The sequence below is a fragment of the Chlamydotis macqueenii genome, chromosome 8 (assembly GCF_036417535.1).
Source record: "Chlamydotis macqueenii isolate bChlMac1 chromosome 8, bChlMac1.mat, whole genome shotgun sequence".
NCBI classification, from domain to species: Eukaryota; Metazoa; Chordata; class Aves; order Otidiformes; family Otididae; genus Chlamydotis; species Chlamydotis macqueenii.
This window is the reverse complement of record NC_141563.1, coordinates 22,870,227-22,891,765: the sequence shown is the minus strand read 5'-3', so window position 1 is coordinate 22,891,765 and position 21,539 is coordinate 22,870,227. Positions and strand designations below refer to the sequence as shown.

At 42.7% G+C, this 21,539-nt stretch overlaps 2 protein-coding genes across 5 annotated transcripts in view; both read left to right on the top strand.

Annotated features, from left to right (window-relative positions):
* The first annotated feature begins 7,502 nt into the window (after positions 1 to 7,502).
* On the top strand, positions 7,503 to 21,430 carry SAMD13 (sterile alpha motif domain containing 13). 4 transcript variants are annotated; one of them, XM_086753205.1, is made up of 5 exons: positions 7,503 to 7,625; positions 9,154 to 9,293; positions 11,105 to 11,189; positions 14,847 to 14,958; positions 20,162 to 21,430. In XM_086753205.1, the coding sequence occupies exons 3-5, from the start codon at positions 11,137 to 11,139 to the stop codon at positions 20,303 to 20,305; spliced, it is 309 nt and encodes a 102-aa protein (XP_086609331.1). In that variant the 5' UTR covers positions 7,503 to 7,625; positions 9,154 to 9,293; positions 11,105 to 11,136; the 3' UTR covers positions 20,306 to 21,430. The 4 variants fall into 4 exon arrangements, with proteins under 4 accessions (XP_086609331.1, XP_086609330.1, XP_086609333.1 ...); XM_086753206.1 differs by lacking the exons at positions 7,503 to 7,625; positions 9,154 to 9,293 and adding exons at positions 10,670 to 10,791; positions 10,885 to 10,915; XM_086753204.1 differs by lacking the exons at positions 7,503 to 7,625; positions 9,154 to 9,293 and adding an exon at positions 9,558 to 9,665.
* Positions 20,525 to 21,539, top strand: part of DNASE2B (deoxyribonuclease 2 beta) — a 28,870-nt gene continuing 27,855 nt past the window's right edge. Inside the window, exon 1 of the mRNA XM_086753202.1 lies at positions 20,525 to 20,583. The gene's annotated coding sequence lies outside the window, so the exon portion shown is untranslated. The remainder of the gene's footprint in view (positions 20,584 to 21,539) is intronic.

Below are 21,539 nucleotides of genomic sequence, written 5' to 3'. Positions count from 1 at the left end.
ACTTACTTACATTGAAAATGTAGTTTATTCTTGTAATTCACTGCTACAAAAATTTCCTACTTTAGTGGGATAAGAGGAGCTTGAGGTTTCCATGAAACCATTGAGATGAGTTCCCCATAGTCTATTTGAAAGCCAGTAAAATTTCCTTTAGAATCCTTACAGTCTGGTTGTCCTGTTGCCTCCCTCAGAGGGTCAAATACAAATGTTTATGCAAAAATTTATTTTTTAAAAATTGTGTTTACGTGGCTCTTTCTTTGCTTTAAATTTTAAAAGCAACATATTTGTGGTGTTTGTTTGCATTAGCTCATGGTCAGTGAAGAAAGACCCAGTGACAAACTTGCACATTCCTTATTAATGCTCAGCTTCCAAGATGTAGTCCATGTTTATGGACTACACAGTAGCAATCTAGTATCTCATTGCAAATTCTGCTCTTCATGTTGAGAAGCAGCCTGTCTGAGGATGAGGCATCTTTGCTGAGGACAAGATAGAGAAAATACTTTGCCCAACACGAGGACGTGGTTGCAGCACAAAAGCTCTTTAGGATGAAAAGATTATTCTAGTTGGAAGGAGTTTGAGGACGGAGGTCAGAGACTTCTTTCTTTGCTTCCAAGATGCTGTGGAAGATTGAAGACACAGGCGTACGTATATTGACTCAAATGGAGCAAGGTCTCAGCAGCCTGGCATGTCAGAGTGGCGCGTTCTGAGTGTGTCCAGTTAGTTACAGGAAGAAATACAGGTCAATGCAGTAAAGAGAAAATTGGAGAGCTGGAAAGGCTTGATTAACTTTCTGAAGTTCTTCCACTGTCAAGATAACCTGATTGAAAAAAAAAAAAAAGAAAAAATTAACACCTCATTTAAATTCAATGGCATATCAATGCTTTGGTCTACACAATATCACAAGAACTGTCTTCTACTGGAAGCAGTGTTCTTTACTGTGCATCTACATTGCTATTTCGAATGTATATATAGTTAAGTAATAGTTCAACAAAACGAATGCTTGATCAGTTTCCTCCATCTTTATCATCGTCTTTCTACTGGATGTTTTCATAAAGTGGGGATCCAGGCATCAGGACTCCATTAATGATAGGTAACACCTTGGATGAGTAAAACAATTCACCTGTCTCACAGGTGTGTTAATTGAGGTTAAGCAATCAATATTTGGTTATTTAATAAATACTCAGAGTTTATAAAATAATTTCTTTTTCAACTGCCACCTTAAAAAAAAAATTATAATGTGTGCCCCCAGTAAATACATTATCTTTTTTTCTGTTTATTCTCTTACCATACGTACAGGGAAGTATGCATCGAGCAAGCTTGCTTACCAGTTGGAAAAAATGAGAGGAGCTGAGCAAGTAGCCTTAGTAAAAACATTATGTTGTACCAGGATCGAGATCATGGTGGCAGAATCATTCTAAGGGTTACACGCTATACGTGGATAATGTAGTGATATAGTTTGTTAATGTTAGCATGTTAGTTCATGTCAGGAGTGTGGTTCTCCTTCTATAGAAAGTATCTGCTCTGTGGTTTAGGACATAACCGAGGGACTTGGCTCCAGGAGGACATCCACACCAGAGAGCCACCTCCCGTGGCCAAAGCACGCAGAGCTCATTCATTCTGGAAGAGAATTTTGTAACGGGACTCGGTCAGCTGCAAGGTATGTTTCCTGCCAAGAGAAGTACTGCAGTGAATGCTGGGGGAAAAATAACTCCCTAAAGTCTCACAAATTAGTTGGTCTTCTTTAAAGCCAGACAAGGAAACCTGAAATACCAACAAAAATGCTTTTTTCACTTGTGATTTGTACAACCCAAAGCTGTGCTTTGGAGCATTCCTATTATTATGTCTGAAGTTATTAATCCTGCAACTGCTTATTGACAGACGGAACTCAACTCTGACTTTTCTCAAACTTCTTTTTATGTTACAGATTACCACAAAAACCTGTAAATGAAAATGAATTATGATTCCTGCTTCACCTAGCTTCTCTGTAACGCAATGCTCTGGCTGCATTCACTTGCCAGTAGATGGCACATTTGTGTGGCATGGAACAGTGTGAGAAATGTCAGCTGCAGAGCAGAGGAGAAGCAAGAGACTTGAAAAATATGTAAGAGCAGTAGGGAATGAGAAATACAGACTGTGTCAGTCACACTGTGTCAGGTAATACATGCAATACCAACCATGAGTATTTGCTGTTTATGTATTAGTAGAGTTAATTATTACATTTGCATTTTTTTACTAATTTTCAGATCAGCATCAGCGAAGAAGGAATTTGTAATACTAATTTGAACAAAAGCATTTCTTGTATAATATGTGTGATTGCACAAGATGTTTGAAAATTCCACTAAAAATCCCTGACTGATAAATCCTATTTTCATTAGAGGCTAAAATCCAGGGGGGTCTGTTTTAAAAGCACACAATCACATGTCCGTATTACATACACTTGAAAGTTAAGAAATACGTTGCTTGTAACCAAAGGTTGTCAAAAAAAAAAAAAAAAAAATTAATAATTGAAAAATGCTTCTAGGCTGGTTCATTAAAAATATAGTATTTATAGTAGAGAGGATATACATTTTTAGAGAGTTGGATGCTGATCAATTTTAGATGTATCTCTACTAATTCTAGTTACAATGTTTACAGCCAAAAAAAAACATTGTTCAATATTTTTCTGAATTATGTGACCACCAGAGCAGTTGGGGAGAAAGTAAAGTCCCAGCAAACGTGTTCTTAAAAGCATCTCTGATCAGAGCCTCATCAACCACTTCAGAGCTGAGCAAATTTTTAAAAGGCCAGTTTAACTGTTACAACCTTAATGCATAATTTTTGAATGTCATATCTGCTCACGTTCATGTGTGAATATCTGGTTTTGGTTTATATCAAAAGAGAGAGTAGAGAGGGGAAACAGGGTCATCAAATGTGCAGTCCACCCAAATGCCTCTGAAATATGATCATTCTGCAAAATAGCTATGGTTAGTGAAGGTGGACACCCTTAAAGAGCTTGCCATTCTCCAAGTGTTGCGTAGATCAGATGCTCAGAATTTTTTTTTTTATTTTTTAGGAAGAAAACCATAAAGGAAGAGACTGTTTTGGCTGGACTCCACAAACCAAGGTGGGTTTGTGACTGAGCCTCTGCTCCTCTTTTCTTTATTGAGTGTATACATGGTCCTGAATCTTACTGACTTTGGCTTCTAAGAAAACCTCTTGACAAAAAGGTGATGTAAGAATGTTACAACAATTCTTTTAAGGGAAAATCCATGACACCTCAAAGCCTGGGTAGGATTGAACAGAAACCTCCATGGGCAGGTGTGGAGAAGGCCCTTAATGTCCCCGCGTTGAAAATGGAGGAGAGCTCAGCACAACTGCATTGGAACATGCTGATAGGTGGCTACTGAGGAAACTAGACATTAGTCTTATCTGTTGTAAAAATAATGCATAAGTTAGGATTTTTAGAAATGGAGGAGGTTTTGGAGGTTGTCCCTGCAGAAAATATTTTCCAGCTTGTGGACTATGTGTCTGTAGTGGATGTTCCCTCGGTCTGGGTGCAGGTCTCCTCTGTCTCCTGAAAAGGTGTTGTGCGAGAGCTGTACGGGCTCGTAGGCACGCTGGCTTGCACGGGGGTCTGTACTGGGCCCAGTTCCCAGGCACAGTGTTCAGGGAAGTAAAAGCTCATACGGGAGTTTGGCAAGGTATTGGAAGTCAACTTCCCAGCCAGGACAGTCTTGTTACTGGGAAGATGGCAGCCTCACCCCTGTAAATATTCTCTGGAGAATGATGGGGAGGAGCAGAGGTGCAGGGGGAAGCTGTCTGGCAGCAGTCGGGTTCCTGCCTCCCCTGCACCTGTGAGTCGCACTGGCACCACCGGTCACTGAGTGGGTCACTGGGCTGCAAGGCGTTGAAATCAGGCATTTGATGGTTTTTCAGTGACAGGCAGGTTCTTCACTCTTGAGGGGGGAAAAAAAATAGCACTTTTTTCTTAATGTAGTGTTCGAAATACAGTTGAGATTTCTGCTTGTGTTTTGTTGACATTTTTCTGTCTGTAACTGTGTTTTTCCATTCTTGTGTGCATGTTGTGTTTCTTCATTTGCCTCACTTCATACAACCAAAGCGCTACCTTTCAGATTTCCTGTAGATTTACCAGATATTTCACTGAGATGTCTCAGCCATATTTATATAAAGTATTTTTATCAGGCTGGATTCTGTTTTACAATGTTGGTATTTCATATGAATACTTTTCCTAAGCTTCTTGCTGCATTATCACAAGCTAGGAAAACATGTGGCAGGTGCCTCTGCTAGTATGGGCAGAATGAGTTGTGTTTTATACATTTTTTTTTTTTTTTTTTATATAAAGTATAAGCTTTGAAATAACAAGGGTTTAGGTCTGGAGAGTAGCTTTATTAAATATGAGCAACTATCAGAATAAGGAGGAGCACAACAAAATAAGTAGGGCAGGAAATTCTCAGTGAAGTGGATGTAATTCACGTGCAGGAAGATTTATTTAAGCAATTCAGTCTTGGAAACCAGAGGAAGCAAAAGCAGAAAGGTACCACTGGCCTTGCATTGTAGTCAGCTGCTATACACATTTATTTTTAGCCTCATGTGAAGAGGGTGGGACTCTAGTCATTTTATTGGAGATTCATATGATTACAAAAAAAAAAAAAGGTTGGATAATGCTTATTGTGTGAAAAGAATCTTAGTATATTAAAGCAAAGATTTAAGGGACTCCCCATCAGGACAAAACAGAGGGTCTTTGCCATCCTGTTAATTACTGCCTTGGAAGTAAATCTGAGCAGTGCTCCTCCCCTCCAGGCTTGCAGAGAGGGAGCTGTGTTGCTGATTTGGCACTGTGCACCTGCAGAACTCTTAACCCATGCGTTGATCCTGAAACCCAGAGCTTTTACAAAACTTTTTGCACATCTATGGGCCCTGTTTTTTACCTTATAAGAGTGTATCCAGGTAATGGAATATAAATCAAGGCTGACTGGCTCTTGTGCTCTGACCTAGTACTTAAACATGTGCTTCAACTTAATTGCCTTAGAAATGAATGCCAGGTTGGTACAAGTCACTCTGCAGTATACTTGCCATGGGTTTTCTGCCTTCCTTCTCTCCATGCTTGCTTTACACCAATGCTACCTTTGGCCTTTTGTCTAGGCTTTATGTAGAACTTCAGAGCAGCATGACGATGCTCAGCCATGCAGAAAACCCTGGCAGGTCAAGGGGACAGTGAAGAAGACCCAGCACGGCCAAGGCGTGAATCGAAGAGAGGTGCTTCATTGCTGCACTCCATGGGCGAACTGGAGTACCTTGCTGGGAACTGTCCCTCATTCCTCCATGCAATGCCAAAGTAGGGAAGGGAGAGCAGGACGATGGGTATTAAGCTGTTGAGGCTGTGCGGCAAGGTAAGTGGCAAAATTCCATTCAAGCAAGGTAGAAAGAGTATGGACTGGAGTGGAAAAGACCTTCACTGAGGAAAGACAGTTTTCTGAGAGTAAAGTGTTGGAAAGGTGCAACCTGGACAGGGATTTTGCCTCTTTCTGGGTGTACAGTAATTGCCAGGGAACGTGGAAAAGACCCTGAGGTGCTTACCAATCCTAGGATGTCTAAAATCATCAGCGCCATACAGGTGTGATAAAAGGCCTCAGTAAGCATAGCGTGGAGTTTGGGGGCTACTCAGAGCAGACAGGAAAGGCACAAGGTACTGCTGAGACCCTACCGCACCCCAGGGTGCAGCTCCAAATGTCAGCTTCTGGAAGGCAAGTGTACACAGAGGAAAGCAGAACGGGCTCAGAAAATGCAGAGCTTATTACAGAGAGAGTCTGAAAGGACTACAGTCATTCAGACAGCAGAGTCTAGGTAAAGCAAGTAAACACCAGAGAAACAGAGAAGCCAACTAGTAAACAAAATAATATTACTATAGGAATGAATAGGTATAAACCGTTCATGTATTGTTCACATCGTAAATTAAAAGTTCTTAACCACCAGTAAAAGGGAGCTTGACACCAGCTTTCCTATTGGCGAGCGGGGTGAGGCTCCAAACCCGGCACTGGGTGTTGATGTGGTTGTGCAAGGGTTTGCCTGTGATGGCAGGAGACCAAACTCCACGGCCTGGAAGGTCCCATTTTATTCCTGTATTGCTAGGAAGGAAATGATGCAAAAGGGATTCTTAGACTACTGTTATTAATAGCCTGGAAACAGCCATAAATTAATTCAGCTTGGGTGGCAAGCAGTCATCTTAAACCTGTGTCACTTCCACATCTGGGAGGAGAATTACTTAAGAACGGCCTGTGCCCCCGTTTGTTTGCCCTGCCCCCAGTGCTGCGCGTTCAGAGCAGCTGATGATTTTTGACCGCTGATCACATTTTGATGAAATCTCCCGTGTATTGGCGCTCTGCTTTACTTTCTTCCTCACGGAGAGCAGCATTTCCAGCCTGGCCGCCAGGAACCACAGATGATGAGCGCTGGCCCCAAAATGTCTCCCTGAACGACCACGGGAAAAGCATGGCGCTTTCCAGCGTTTATTGCACGCCACGGTTCGGTACCAACGGCAGCTGGCGGCCTCGCAGGCCGCGCCCCGGTCGGTTTCACCGCCGCTGTCTCTCTAAGCGTGTGCCTGAGCGTGCGCGGCCGGGCGAGGTCGTGGCGGACTCCATTTCCCAGCAGCCCCCGCGGCTGCCAGGCTGGCGGCCATTGGCCGGGCGGGGCGGGGCGGTAACGGTCCAGTATCGGTCCCGGCGGCCGTTACCGCCGCACCGTGCCCGGGGCCCTGCCCGGCGCAGCCAGCCCTGGGCGCTCCCGCTGTGCCCAGGGGTGGCTCTGAAGCGTGCCGTGGTCGAGAAAGAAATATGCATTTTATACACGACGTGACCCAGCCTACTCTGCATACGTCTAGTTTACCCAGAGGAGCTTTCCGAGCATCCCTCAAGGTGAAACCACTGAAGTCCTTCATTGTTTTCTCAGTTAACTTCCCTATGGAAATATTTAACCGTGTTTTTACCCACGCCACTGGAGTAAGAAAGGTTTGAAGGGCTTTATTTTGTTCTGGGGGAGCTGAAATTTGGTGCCCACTGCACAGCTGACAGGGTGCTATGCTCTCCTTTGCCACACATGCAATGCATTTTGTCTTCGTGTGCTGCCGTCGCTTCCAGGGACAGAAAAAAAGAAAAACCTTTTCAGTGGAAAGCTAGCATTTTCCAACACGCAGAAAACAGGTCCTGCTGGTGTCCAGCACCTACACTGGCTTCTGCGTGTTTCCCCTCGTGTAACCGCAGAAGTTCAGGAACAGGCAGGGTTCACCCCTTACCTGGATCGACCAACCCTGCTCTCGCTTTGTTCCCTGCATGGCCTGGAAACGTTTTTTTGCCAGAAGCGGGATGCAAATAGTCAAACAAAAGTCTAATTCACTTTCCTGCTTCATCTCCCTCCAGGCATAATCTCATTTTAATTAAATTACCTTACCCCAATGAATGAAAATACAAAGCACAGATCACATTCCACATAGAATTTTTCCACAGCCCGTTTTCTTACAATTCCTCTATCTGCTGTTCAAGGTCTTTTACACAGAACGCATCCACTGTGTGAGCCTCATTTCAGATACTCTAAGGATTAATTGAAGAACATGATGGAAGGAAGCGGAGAGTGTGAGTAAAATAGCTGGTTTATATTTGTATCCTCAAATGTCAGTTCATTACCAAAGTTAGAAACCAGCTGATGCAGAAAACTCATTATGGCCTCATTTAGATTGCTTATTTCTTAAGAATTGCCTTGCGCAGCTTGCTTGTCCAACACAAATATGTCACATTTTACAGTACACTTTGGGATGTGAAGTAGAGAGTTTTCTTTAGGGGGTGGTATGTTTAATACTCTACTTAACTTTTTATCTACATTTTTTTTTTTAATCCAAAGCAGTGAGGACTCCCACTGCTTTCCATTCTCAACACTCCTATCTATACTCGAGTCCCATGGTTTGCATAGTTTTTGCAAGCTTTGGTTATTTATTTGGCTGCATGTAAGTCAGGCAAAATCAAATTGCCAGAGGAGTCACGTCTACAGTCCTTTGCAGAAAAGTGTAGTTTTCCTGTGATGTTAGTGCTTGTAACTGCCCAGGTATTGGTTAAGTGACCTGGATCTCTATTCACAAGTGCAGCCAGGATGCAGTGAGCTGCTTCTGGGAGTGAGACAGATGCACAGTGCCTGGGACAGCGCCATGCGCCCGCTCTGCGGGGCCAGTGCCAGCTGTGGCACTTGTGTCACGGAGCCGTGACTTGCTCTGCAGAAATCAGGCTGAAGTCACCAGTGGAATCCCCAGGTAGCCGGTAACGTCCCCCTTGCCTCGCAGTGAACAGCACGGGTGTAATTGTGAGTGGTTTGACTCAGAATGAAATTCCGCAAGTAAAACAGCCCACAAATTTGTACTAACCCAGGCTGGAAAGGGTGGTCAAAAGGTCACAGCATCTCAGTTGTGGTTGGGATGCAGCCCCGGTGCTGAGGGGAAGTCTGCAAAGCCTGTACGTGGGGAAGGCAGGGTACGTTGGATGGTTGGTATTGTTTGCTTAATTTCCCTCGCAATGACTGTGTCATCCATGTAACACTTCTGTGCTGTTAGAAAATATCCTGAATCAAGCAAAATTTGAAAGAAAAAAGGAAAGTTAGTGTAACAAAGAAAAAAAAGAGTGCAGTTGCTGGAGAAACTTGCCAACATTTGTATTAATCTCTGCAGGCAGGATTTTAATCCCAGAGGGCCAGACTGTCATTTGTAGGCACTTTGAGTTGTACCTTAGTGCACAGCAAATCCCGTGGGCATCTGTGGGTCTCCTTCTGAAGTAAGGTACGGTGCTTACACGAGTCACAGATGTATCTGTTGCCAGGAATCGCTGTCTCCATCTCCGCTCCTCCTCTGGTCCCAGCGGTGGCACGGTGGCGGTGGCACGGTTGTGCTGACTCTTTCCCATCACCCTGAGCCTCCGATGCTCCAGCCCCAGAGGAAACCAAGAGTTGACGCACGTGTCTAGGAAATAATTTTTTTTTTTTGTGACCGTATCAATTTTCCGAGGTCTGGCTGTTCCTTTTTGCCCACCTTGTTCCTCGGCTCAGTAGTGCATCCTTCACAAACCTGTGGATTTTTTCCCCTTTCCCCTACTCTTACCGTTACTATCTCCGCCCCGGTAGGCAGGAGGAGCAGAAATGTTCACCGGGAGGTCCCAAGAAGCCCAGGTCCTGAATCTGGCACTGAGCGCTCCTCTGGGCGGGTTTGCAGCCGCCCCTGCCCGCAGCCCACCGGTACCGGTACCGCCGCGGCTCGCCTCCAGGTAAGCGCTGCCGGAGGGAAGCCGCTCCCCCTCTCCCACCCCCAGCACCACAAACGTCCCAGGGCGCCGTCCCGAGCCTTCGTCGTGCGGGCGCTGGCGACGGAGAGGGAGTGGGACCCCGGGCACCCACCCCGGCCGCGGTGGTGGAGGCGACGCAGCGCTGCGCCTTTAAAACGTCCGCCATGACGCGGGCGGCGGTTGGTGCGGGCCGTGTGTGGCGGCCGCGTCACGCGGGCCGGGAGCCAGGCGGGGCCCGTGCCCGGTGTCAAACTGAGCCGCCTCGGCGCGCCCCGCTGCCGGCGGGGGGGCGGGGGCCGGGGCTCCGCCGCTCCGGAGCCGCTTGTAGCAATGCTTTGGTTTAGTTGCTCGTAGGTAGGTTTTCTGTCTTCCTTCCTCCCCACCCCTCCCTCCCCCCCCCCAAAAAAAAAAAAAAAAGAAAAAAAGACAATGTGGTGCAGTGCTGCCTGGCGAAGGGTTTCGGAGGTGCTTGTAAAATGGTGAACGCGTGTCACAGCGTCCCGGCGGAGCCGCCACCTCGCCCGCCGCGGGGGAAGGGGACCCCCCCCCCCGCCCCCGGCCCGGGGGCTGCGCGGGGCGGTGGGCTCCGCGGACGGTCCCCTGCCCCGAGATCCGGGCGGCTGCCGGGTCCTGCGCGGCCGGGTGCGGGGACCCTCCGCGGACGCGCTGGTGCGGCTGTCGCTTGCAGTCACCTCAGGTGAACCAAGAAGTGATTTGAGGGAATGCGTTGAGTTTCGGGGTCAGCGGTGCAGGAAGAAGCATCTTTTCGGTCAGTTTGTTGCTCTTTTCTTGGTGCTTTACATGCTGCTAGCTGTGTAATAAAGGGTCTCTTTTTCTTTTTTTTTTTTTTTCCTTTTAACAGCAGTATTAATTGCTATCCTCTGTTTTTGCAAAGTTTTAGCTGAAGAGCATGATTTCCCTATTCTGTACTTCCTAGAGCTCTGTGACATTTCACTGGCATCCATTAATGCTACAGCAAGAATATCCTGAGTCCTTGGTCAGTTCTTTGGTGCTTTCTGAACTAGAAATGGCTTACTCGGGAACGGAAAGAAAAGACTCGGGTCATTTGTGCCTGTTCCGTGGAGTGGTGGAAAAGGCTGTGTGGTGAAAGTACTCCAGCATGCTATGAATAGGGAAACAAACTCTGTTTTCTCCTGTGTCCTTTGTACGCTCCTTTCCTTTTCAGAGTTCGGTATACCATACCCATACAAGAAGCTGTGCTAGTGCAGGAAGGATGGTCTTACGGATAAGATACTGATTTAGGCCTCAGGAGTTTGACGCTCAATTAGTAACTCTGCTTACCAGCTTTATGTGTGAGTTGAGTTTAAGTCGCTTTGTGCTCATCTGTATGCCAGATTCCCCGGCTATGGATTTCAAAACCTCACTAGGAATAAGATCATCGTACGTCTGTTTGGTCCTTTGTGCAGCAGGGTGACTGAAGGCATAATAAGTTTTCCTGATACCTAGCTATATATTTCAGGTCAGTCTCTATGTAGATAAATATATAGTTTGATCAAAATTTAGTTAGTTTCAAAAAGAATCAAATATAACATTACCTTCCTTGATTTTTCAGGCATGAAATACTTCTTTTGTTTGAAGCACAGGTCAGCTTTTCCTAGTTTATTAGCTATTATCAGCTTTGCTGGGCTTCTGAGGAAAGCAGTCTTTGACAGCACCTTTGCTCTCAGGTGGAAACATGGTCGTGTCTCTATAGAATGCTTATTTCTGTTACATTATGTTGCTGTTTTCATGCTAATAATTAAACACAGCTTTTTTCCCCCCCTATTGATCAGTTGCTGAAGTAAAAGAAACCTCTATCCTCCCCATGCTAACTGTTGACATGGAAAACAAGGAAAATGGCTCTCTGGATGTCAAAAAGTAAGTGAACATACAGTGTTCAGTTTATGTGAACAGCACGTGGATTTTGATTGTAGTTTTCCTTTGACTTAATGTGGTTGGCAGTGGTGGGCACCTCCATCTTTGCTCATTTCAAACCTTCTCTGTCCTCAGTTACTTTTATTGTATTTCAACTTTGAAACAGAAGAGTCTTGGGCACTGAATTGCTTAAAAGTGGTATGTGGGAGGACAGTATAGCAATGGAGAAATGCAGAAGCTTCTAACTTAAGTTAGGAGTATACCTTTATCCATTGATTTTTTCTCTCAACCAGAGACTAAAGCCTGTTGGTAGCACTGTAGCCACTACTCTACCTCTGCTCACCTGTCTGCTAGTGGCTTTTGCAGAACCAGTGCCTCGTGGCATGAAGTGTGGTAGGCTGCAGGCTAAGGGATAGGAACTGGTTTGGAGCCGTTTACGTATCCTTAAAGATTAGCAAAGGATTAGATTAGATTTAGGACTAGCAATTCTGAATGAAGTTATGATCTGGGAAGTGGAGTTCCATGTGGAAAAATTTGGCCTTACTGCTTTAGGATTATAGAAGCCATGCTGAGATAGATATATACATATATCGAGAGGTATATTTAAGACAAACAAAAACCCACAAATAAAGGTACTAGAGAGAGTTCTTAGTCTCTCCTCTCAGACTGCAGCACTTCTGCCAAGCTGCACCTCGTTCTTCTCCTTCAGATCTCTTTTCCATAAGCCTTCCAAGAAAACTTGACAATGCTTAGGCTTGCAGGCACTAGAGTAGTGTAAATGATAATAAAAACAATAACAATAATAATGGTCACTTCAGGGTGCTGATAAAATACCTGATTGTGTCACAGCATCGAAAGATCTGGTGGCAGCCATTAAAATCAGCATGCTCTCCCTTCACTGGAGACATTGACTACACCACACCAACATAAAATGCATTTCCCTGTTCAGTGGCTATGAACAGGGAAATGTCCCTCGGAAGCCATCTTCAGTTGGCAGTCTTGCTTCTACAATGAGGACTTCGTGGTGTGGGTGCGCATACCTACAAAGGAAGTATTTGTCACTTTCTTGAAGTGGTTATAAATAGCTTGGATAAAATCTGTTTGTTCACAGTTATATCCTTTCAGGCCTTGCTGCTTCTGCCACATGATGGCAATAAAGGCACAGGGACAGTGGTGAAAAGCAGACAACCTAATCTTTATTTAGTATCAGTGCATCTCTTACGTCGTTACAAAGCCTGAAATGCTAGTCCTCTTAAGATTTTACAGCATCCGGGATGTCTGGCGTTAACTGGTGTATGGCTAAGCCATGGCTGTTACATATTCCCTTGTCTTGCCTAAAGAATAGAGCCGTGTGCAACAGCAGGGCAAGGAGGAGGCTGTTAAAGTCTAGAAGCCAAATGAGCATCTGTGTGGGTAGATGGGTTAAAGTCCAGCCAGCCTCCAACAGTCTGCCATGTGCCTTTGAGTCTTCTGCAGCTGTAGCTGTGGAAATTGGCTCCACTTGAGGTCCAGCATGATGCTATTCCTTGAGGCAGGAACTTGCAGTTATTTCCTGTGATTAGTTAATGACTAAGGTAGAGCCCCTGAAGTCATTGCAGTTGAGCCTGGGATGCGGCTGGACCAAGCTCTAGTTCCCTAGTGATGGAGGAGCAGGTACATGAAGAACTAATGCATCTGGGCTGAAATACAAAATTGTGGGAAGAAGGGTTTTGGGACCATATTGAAATTGAAGTGTTTTGGGAAGTAAGCAAAATACAGTTAGGAGGTATTTTTACAGATTGAATCTTTTATTTGCTGTTTAGGAAGAATTAAATTCCCTATCTTTTAGGATTTATTATGTTGGCTTTTTTTTTAAATACTGAGTTGTTTGGGTTTCATTTGTTTATTTTAAATTTTAAATAGAACATGGGTCATTAGAAGTGATAGTCTATGTCTTAGGGGAAATGCAAAGATTTAAATATAAGTCTTCAAATGCTGCTTTTACAAATACGTGTAGGGTTTGTGTGGTGCTTTTCACATTTTACTTCTTAAGCCTCAGAATGTGCACAACACCAAAAATCTTAATTGAAAGGCTCTTTGATTAAAAACAAATTTAAAAGTGCAGCTCTGATAAGGCCAGATAGTCTCATTTTCAATTTTGCTGAGTGTTGCCTTTCTGTGTAACCACAACCAGTGAAGCAATTCATGAAGTAAGTCATTACTTGATGAGCAAAAGTAAGGAATTCTGGCCCTTTGCTCATTGCTCTGAAATATGTGTGTATTCCATGTGATAAGTGAAAGAAACTGCTTTGAGAAGGCCAAGTGCAGCATACAATGTGCTATTGAGGTCGCAGTGTGAGGGCTAGAATTTTCATGGAATTATAGAATCTTTAAGGTTGGAAAAGACCTCCAAGATCATCAAGTCCAACCATCAACTTAACACCACCATGCCTACTAAACCATGTCCCAAAGTGCCATGTCTACATGGTCTTTGAACATCTCCAGGGATGGTGACTCCACCACTTCCTTTGGCAGCGTCTTCCAGTGCTTGACCACTCTTTTAGTAAAGAAGTGTTGCCTAATATCCAATCTAAACCTCCCCTGCCACAACTTGAGGCCATTTCCTCTCATCCTATCACTAGTTACTTGGGAGAAGAGACCAACACCCGTGAAAATCAAAGTCCTGCCTCTAAGCTTCAGGACCTGCAATGGATAGGATTCTGACATCTGCCCTGATCTGTACTTTTTCAATATTTCTTCATTAGCCTTATGGTTAAGCATGCAGAACAGTGGAGAATGTCTGGCGTGAACTTTGGGACTTGTAGTTGGAGAAACATGTTAAAGAAGTTTTTTCTTTTGATGTCTTACTCTTCATCCTGCTAAATTGCTATAGGAAAGGCAATCAAGCTCACTGTGTCTTTTTTTATCAGGAATTTGCAGATACACAAAGGTTATCTGAGATAGGGTGATGAAAGGTTGGGTATACAAATACTAATATGAATGATTGGTTGTTCTTAGTACTGTGGAAAGCAATTGCCTGAGGTTAATCACAGAAGGAATTAATTATGGTTGTGTTTAACAGATGTTTTCTCAGATTCATAGCTATTTAAAAAGTCCATAGATTTGTCAAAGGTGAGTCCAAAAACAATTTGAGGAAATTTTCTATATTGAGCAATTAGTGTAATCCTTGGTGCCTCTCCTTTTTTTTTTTTTTTTTGTTTTGTTTTGTTTTGTTTTACAAGGTAAAGATGGTTTCCAGTAGTGTCTACCCGTGTTACAAGGAAGCACAGTCTCATCTGGGAAAAGAATGATGCACATACTTTATAAGTGCTTGGTAGCTGAAAGCAAGCTGCAGTCTTGAAAGACAGGGATTTGGTACCTCACTCATGACAGTCTATGTTCTCCAACTGCAAAGGCAGCACACTTGCAGGAAAAGATTGTGACTGATTACCTTTGGCTGCTGTGAAGATTCATGTACTTTCTTACTTTCTGAAGGGAGAGATACCTCAGTTGTCTTCAGCATCAGGTCTTTGAAGTGGAAGAGAACAGAAGTGACTCTTCTGTATCGGGGCGGGGGGAGGTATGTCCAAGGATACTTTTCCTGGAGGAACAAGGAAGGAGGGGATGTACATGGGGTGTGCACACATTTAGTGATTACTTGTCTGGATTTGCACTTTGCAGTTCAGTAGAGAACGGGAGACCTCCAGACCCTGCTGACTGGGCCGTTATCGATGTTGTGAATTATTTCAGAACAGCTGGATTTGAAGAACAAGCCAATGCTTTTCAAGAACAGGTAAATCTGTTAGGAAGCACCTTTTGGCTGCTACCGGTTTCTCACATAGCACATTTTTGCCATGGACTTGGTTATACCCTGTTATATGTTAAATGGGAGTGAAAATCCCACAGTAATGGGGGGATTTGAGTCTGTTATTGGGTGAAAATCCATGGGACTGTGATCTTTGAGTAATAATATTGTTCTACAAGGTGTGGATAATGTGTGTGAGTTTGTTTAAAACGGTCATCTGAAAGGTGAGGAATCTAAACAAATTTTCTGTCTTGGACTTAGTCTTTCTATACAACCCACTCAGTTTCACAGTCTTGTTATTTCAAATATGAATGGTAATTCCCTTATTCCTTAGTGTATTGTGCAAATACACTCATGAGTATTTATAAAATCCGGGGTTCCTAAGAAGCAAGTTGCTTTTGAAGATCTAGGTGTGAAAAAGGGGCTACTGTGTTGCATTAAACTTGGCAGTGCAGGTGAACATGGAAAGGACAGGTTGGCAATAAAGGGGAAGAATCTTTTTAGACACAGGAGCAGCACGTTTGTAGCATTCAGTCTTAGAAAGAGGTTGGGTCTTCGTTTCTGGGCCTTGTAACTTCTGATGCTAATGGATGGCTTCTTTTGTTAGTTTTGATCAGCAAAATGCTTAATGGTCGTAAGGCCCTTTGTAACTCGCCTATCGGCACACTGGGAAAGGTGTCTCAGTAGGGCAGGATAGAGAAGTTGTCTCACTTGGCCTACAGCCCACCTGTTCCATAGAGAAGGACCTTACATCTCCAGACTGTCAGTTCAGCACCTTCCCTGGTAAGTCTGTAGATTTGTGTGTGACTACCAGGAAATTAGTTACCAACACTTGTATTTAGTATCAGAATAGATGGCTTGACCTTCCAAGGCACAGAGCTACTGCACGTTGTTGGCAGCTGTGCAGGGAAACTGTACACCTAGGTGAAATAATGTTAGTGTTGGTCAGGTTATTCTTGCTGACCTTCAGCACCTGGACGGTGAAATCTCATCTGATTGTAATAGATGAGTATCACAGTATCTAAATTTATCTCTTTGTTCTTGGGGGTGAAAAGCCTGATGGTTGGATAATTCTCTAGCTGAATGCAGAGAGGCTTTTTCTGCAGCTGCTACTAATTTTTCAGAATTTGAAGATGAGTAAACAGGCAAAAAAAATTAAGTGTATCCATTCCTTAATACTGGCATCCATGTCTCCTCAACAGCCCTGGAAATGTGACTTTAAAAAAATCCACACAGGGAAAGTAATTGTGGCCTCTGGGCCTTATACTGATAGATACCTCTGACTTTCATCAAATATCTTAACCTCTCGGCACCTCAGCTAGCTTGTCAATAATATTGCAGTAATTACTACTGATCTTGCAGCAGCAAGGTGAGGCTAACTCATAAGTTTTGGCAAAGCAATTTGCAACAGCCTGATAGAAAGCAGCATAGAAGTAGAGTGTAAATGTTTTATTAGTATTCTGCAGCAAGGGCAAATGGCTTCAGGAGGATAGCTGAAGTAAGCTGCTTTTTAGCAGTGTGTTGCCAGGGCTCTGCTAGGATAGCCATGGGCAGAAATGTGGCTGTGATTCTGCTTCCAACTTCACTTTATGCCAAAGCCTTGGAGAGAGAGGGTAACAGCTGCCACCAGGATGTGGCCAGGAGACGCGGGACAGACGCTCACAGATGAAGTCGTTGCCGCTTCCTTCCCCCTCCATTCCCTTAGCAGCACAAGGAGCAGCAAGTGCCTAGTTCTCTATGCCGTCTGTGCCAATCCATTCCCCATCTGCACCAGGAACAGCCCCAGAACAACCCTATTTCTAACCTCTTACCAGTGGTGGTGTTCTGTTTCCTCTACACTGTTTACTAGCCACTAATTTTAAATCTGCATACTTAAGGTATTTGTTATCAGGATCTCACAGGCCTTCCACGAATGACAGTGCAGTCAGGTTCACTTTGAACTCTTATCCGTCCTCTGTCTGTAGAGTGAGCAGGCATGAGCTGGAGCTCCGGCCATCTCTGTTTTTCTCTGCCATTTGTACAGTGGCTTGCCTGACCCCCAGAAACCTAAATTCATTTGGTCTGCTACTGCCCTGAAGAGGTACTGGAAGGGAAATGAGGTTGTAACTGGTAAAGAAAAGTATTCTGTTTCACCTACAACACTGGGAAATTGTTTTCCACTGAACTGCTTCAGGAGGGGTAGCACAATAATTTCCTTACAAAACATCCATAGCCCCAAATGTAATCCTGAGATCTATCATTACATTCAGCTTTTACACAGCAGTAACTGAGTCCAAGCTTTCTTTTGATGAATCTGGATACATCTGGACTCACCCAAAGCAAGTAACTCCAATAATTTTTTAGACCTGAATTGTTCTTACAACATTTTAAGGAAGATGAGAATACATTTTATAAGTACTGTAGAATGTTTTAGTAAAAGTGTATTGTAAGCCCTTGTAAGGAGCAATGGTTGTATGATGATTATACATTATTCTTTCTTGGAGTTCCACTGATATCAGCAAGTAAAAAGAGCTCACTGATGAAAACAGATTCACCTGAAAGATGTTGCCCAATTACAAAAAGCCATAACATCAGCAAGCAAATCAGACAAGCCAAGAAGTTGAGGGCAAAGGGTAACTAAAGAGGGACCAGATGCAGGTTGAGAGTGTGAACACCTGCAAAGAACTGCTGCCTGCCAGTACATGGCTGAGCTTTCTCTAGGAGCCCTGGGAGCACAAGGGGCTATGGCTCACTCAAGGACTGAAGCTGTTTGCTGTGTCTCAAGACATGCTAGCACTATGCCTGACTTTCATTATTGCTCCTGTGGATTCTTAACTGTTAGTACTGCAATAGCCAGGTGAGCCCAGGTAACCCAATGGTAGTTTGCTGGCCTCACTGCAATGCCTTACCAAAAGGGAAACTGGGATTTGATACTAGGTTGTGTCCACTGTGGCTTTCTAGCAGAGCCATGGCATGGAGGAGCATGTGAGCATGCTGGCTGCCATGCTTTTGTAGTAGCTGTACTGTCAAACCTTTCAATTCTCAGTCGCTTGGAGAAAGAGCAGAGTGAGTGCTGGGAGGACATGAAGCTGAACTGGTCCTCTGGTTATTTGCTGATGACAATATGCTATTGCTGCTGAGGTCATCTGGCACCGCGGGGAACTGCTGCTAGCTCTAGTTGTGCACAGGGGTGCCTCTGCAGGTGACATTAAAAAGGTATATCGAAAGCTGGCATTGAAGTTGCATCCTGAAAAAAATCCAGAAAATAGAGAAGTAGCAGAGAAGAAATCCAGAGAAGTCACCAAAGCATACAGAATCTTACCTGGTGCCGAAAAGCGGAATGACTACAACAAATCTACAGAAGCAGGTTTAAGTAGAAAACTAAAAAGAAGTGGAAGAGATAATGCTTACATTGCACACAAAGATATAAAACACTTGATTTCTGAATACATAGTAACTTATTTCTACCCAGATATGTTTAGAGAATCAATTTTCTATTCATTGAAAGCCTTAGTAGTTACCAGCATTTCTGGAATTCACGTGAAACCCCTGTGGAAGAAGAAGGGAAAGGGGTAGATGCTTTTTTCCTGTTCTTGGAGTTTCTCCTGTTCAGGTACTGGATTTACTTCATTTGGATCCTGCCAAGCTGGAGGCTGTTCTTCCTCCATAGCATCGTTGAACAGCAGCAGAAAAGGCAACTTCAGATCAGTCATAGTAATGAGCAAAATACTCACTGGTGTCAAAATTCCCACAGAAAGAATTGTGACGAGTGGAAAAGAGAGGATAGAAACTGGTTTTAACCAGTAACATTCTCGACAGTAATTGGAAAGAGTCACCTGCTGTAATTGGGTAAAAGTTATTGGAAACTTTTTTTTTCTTTTAGAAATACTGTTACATTGCGCTTCTCTGAGGGATTAGCAGTCATATCTCTTGGGGAGATTTTAAAGAAATTCCATTTTCAACTGATCTTTCACTATGTTGTGATTTGTCCATGTATTTTGTATTTATAAATTTTATTAAATCATAAGAGAGAGCAGTCCAGACAAATGCATGCTGAACTCTAATATAAGTCTTCATCTTTTCACGTTGAGTTGTAATCAAGGACAGGATCTCTGATATTTCCAAGACAACATTTTTAACATTTCTAAGCAAGATGCTACAATTGATGTATGATATTTATAGTATTTATAAAAATACAAAATGTTGCCAGTATGTTATCATGGACAACAACATTATATGCAAACATTTGAACTGGTTGTTGGCCATTGATAACAAATTCAACATTTATTAGTGTTTTTTTAATTTAAAGTAAAAAGGAATGCAATAGCAGAGTGAAGTCCAGTGCAGGAGAATGCTATAAGGCTGTATACTTCTTTGGGCTATGACAAGCTTGGGAGGTCTGGCTGTATTGTGAGACACCAGTCAATGCGTTGTTGTGTAGGTGTAGCTCTTGTTTCCTGAGTAAGTGCAGTGTGATTGAACTGTAGGAATGTGTAAAGAAAAGGATGGTCCCATGTCTAAAATGGTAATGGGGCTTGGCAGATGTGGATTCTTTCTCTTCCATTTTGACGTTTGGAAAATAATTTACAGGTAGTTTTCAAATATACAAACAGGTTTTGAGGTGGAAAAACTCCAAAGCCTACAGGATTTCTAATCTAAGTAGGCCAGAAAGCTAAGGTTTAACAGAGGGGGAAAAAAAACCCCACCATATCTGTGATTTTAAAGGAGGAATTTTAAGCAGGAACAAGTAGAGATAGTTGACACCTAAGTGAGCCTTTTAAAGAGGGCACCTGAAGTTATTAGCAGATACTGACTAGTCCAAACATGCGTATCGCTGTCAATGGTAATTCTTCTCAAATGCACTTTATAAGCCTTCCTCTTAAAGAGTATCCTTCCCTTAATGGCTGATAATTAGGCAATCTGCGCATGTACCTATTAATTTGAAACAGAATTACACGGAGGGAATTTTGAAATTAGGGTCGTTTGGGTTTTGTGCTTGACTGAGTATTATTTATACCTTAGTCAGCATAGGTGAGCACTTGTAAAGCAGACAACAGAATTTAGCAGCTATATAAACATAGTTTCAGGAAAATAAAGACTACTATTTCTTTTCTCATTGATCCTCTGTAGTAGTCTTCCATTTGCTGCATGACTGTTCTCATCTGTTAGATTTGTACATTTGTCTTTATCAACTCTTTAATTCTTCTTATAGGAAATTGATGGCAAATCATTACTGTTGATGACAAGAAATGATGTACTGACTGGACTTTCATTAAAACTGGGGCCTGCGCTGAAAATCTATGAATATCACGTAAAACCTCTACAGACACAGCATCTAAAGAACAACTCTTTATAGCGAATTGTCTAGTTGGGGTCAGGTTGGGCCTCAAACAGTAAATAAGCAATTTGGTTTCATGTGATGGAACTTTGTAAAGAGAGACTGTATCTTTTAAGAATTTAAACCAAATTACAATATATATCCTATTGGATAGAGTTGGCAATATACTATATACTGAGTCTGAACTGAGAGAGGTGTTGTGTATTTTTTACATAGTATATAATGATTTTCTCTTTTAGGAAGTGTCAATGAGCATGTTGAGATAGCTACAACACTGTATCCAGAACAAAAGGGAGGTATGTCATTCTCATTTTTGAGCCAGACATGTTCTTGATTTCATTAATTAAAATACCAAAAAAAACCCGCCGAAATAAAATTTGCATGCACCTTTGGGAGAGAGAAACCAATTAAAGTGGGTTCAGTTTACATTAAAGACCTACTTAAAATTACTATTTACAATTTTAAGATGGGACTGACACTTGCCAACTCACCCTTTTTTTCAGAGGGTCCTATTTTGACCTTATTAAGGTTTACTTGTGGTATGCTGCAATGTTTAAAGCTGTACATACAATTAACACAACCCCTTCGATAGCAGAAGGCATTGCTAACAGGTGAAACTGAGTTGTGTATTTTTTGTTGTCCTTTAAATTTTCAGCTTGTTTTCACCTGTTTTTAATAGAAGTTCTATGTAAATTATAGATGGTTTTTAAAAGTTTGTGTTGCTTTACAAAACAAAACCCCCTTCATTTTATTCCTTTTTTTAATTTATGATAACTTGTTTTCTAACATTATGCAGAAATTTGTAAAAAAAGTAAAATTCTGCACATTTTTAATATTGTCTGTCGTTGGTGTTGTAATAGTTGATTTTTTTTTTTTTAATGCTTTACTTAACGATTTGAATACTTGTTTTAAAAACTGAAAGAAGCTGTCTCGTCACCATACATCTCTGTTAAAAGAGAGTCTTGTTCAATCTGTTTGTACCAGTTCCCTATTTGGTAGGTTGCTTGCTATATCCCAATAAAGCATTGCTTATGTTTGGATTCAGTTTACTTTACAGATCTTTTACTTTCTCTGTTTCTTTGTTGTGGTATATTGGAGCTTCTGTTTTTCTCCACTTTCCCATTAAAAAGGTACCAAAACCTACTTAATATTCTATGTTCTTGTCATTACTTTTAACACCACCTACCAAGATATTTAAATGTTTTCATTATTTTTGCTTTTTCTTATCTAGCGTTGTATACTGCTGAAGGAG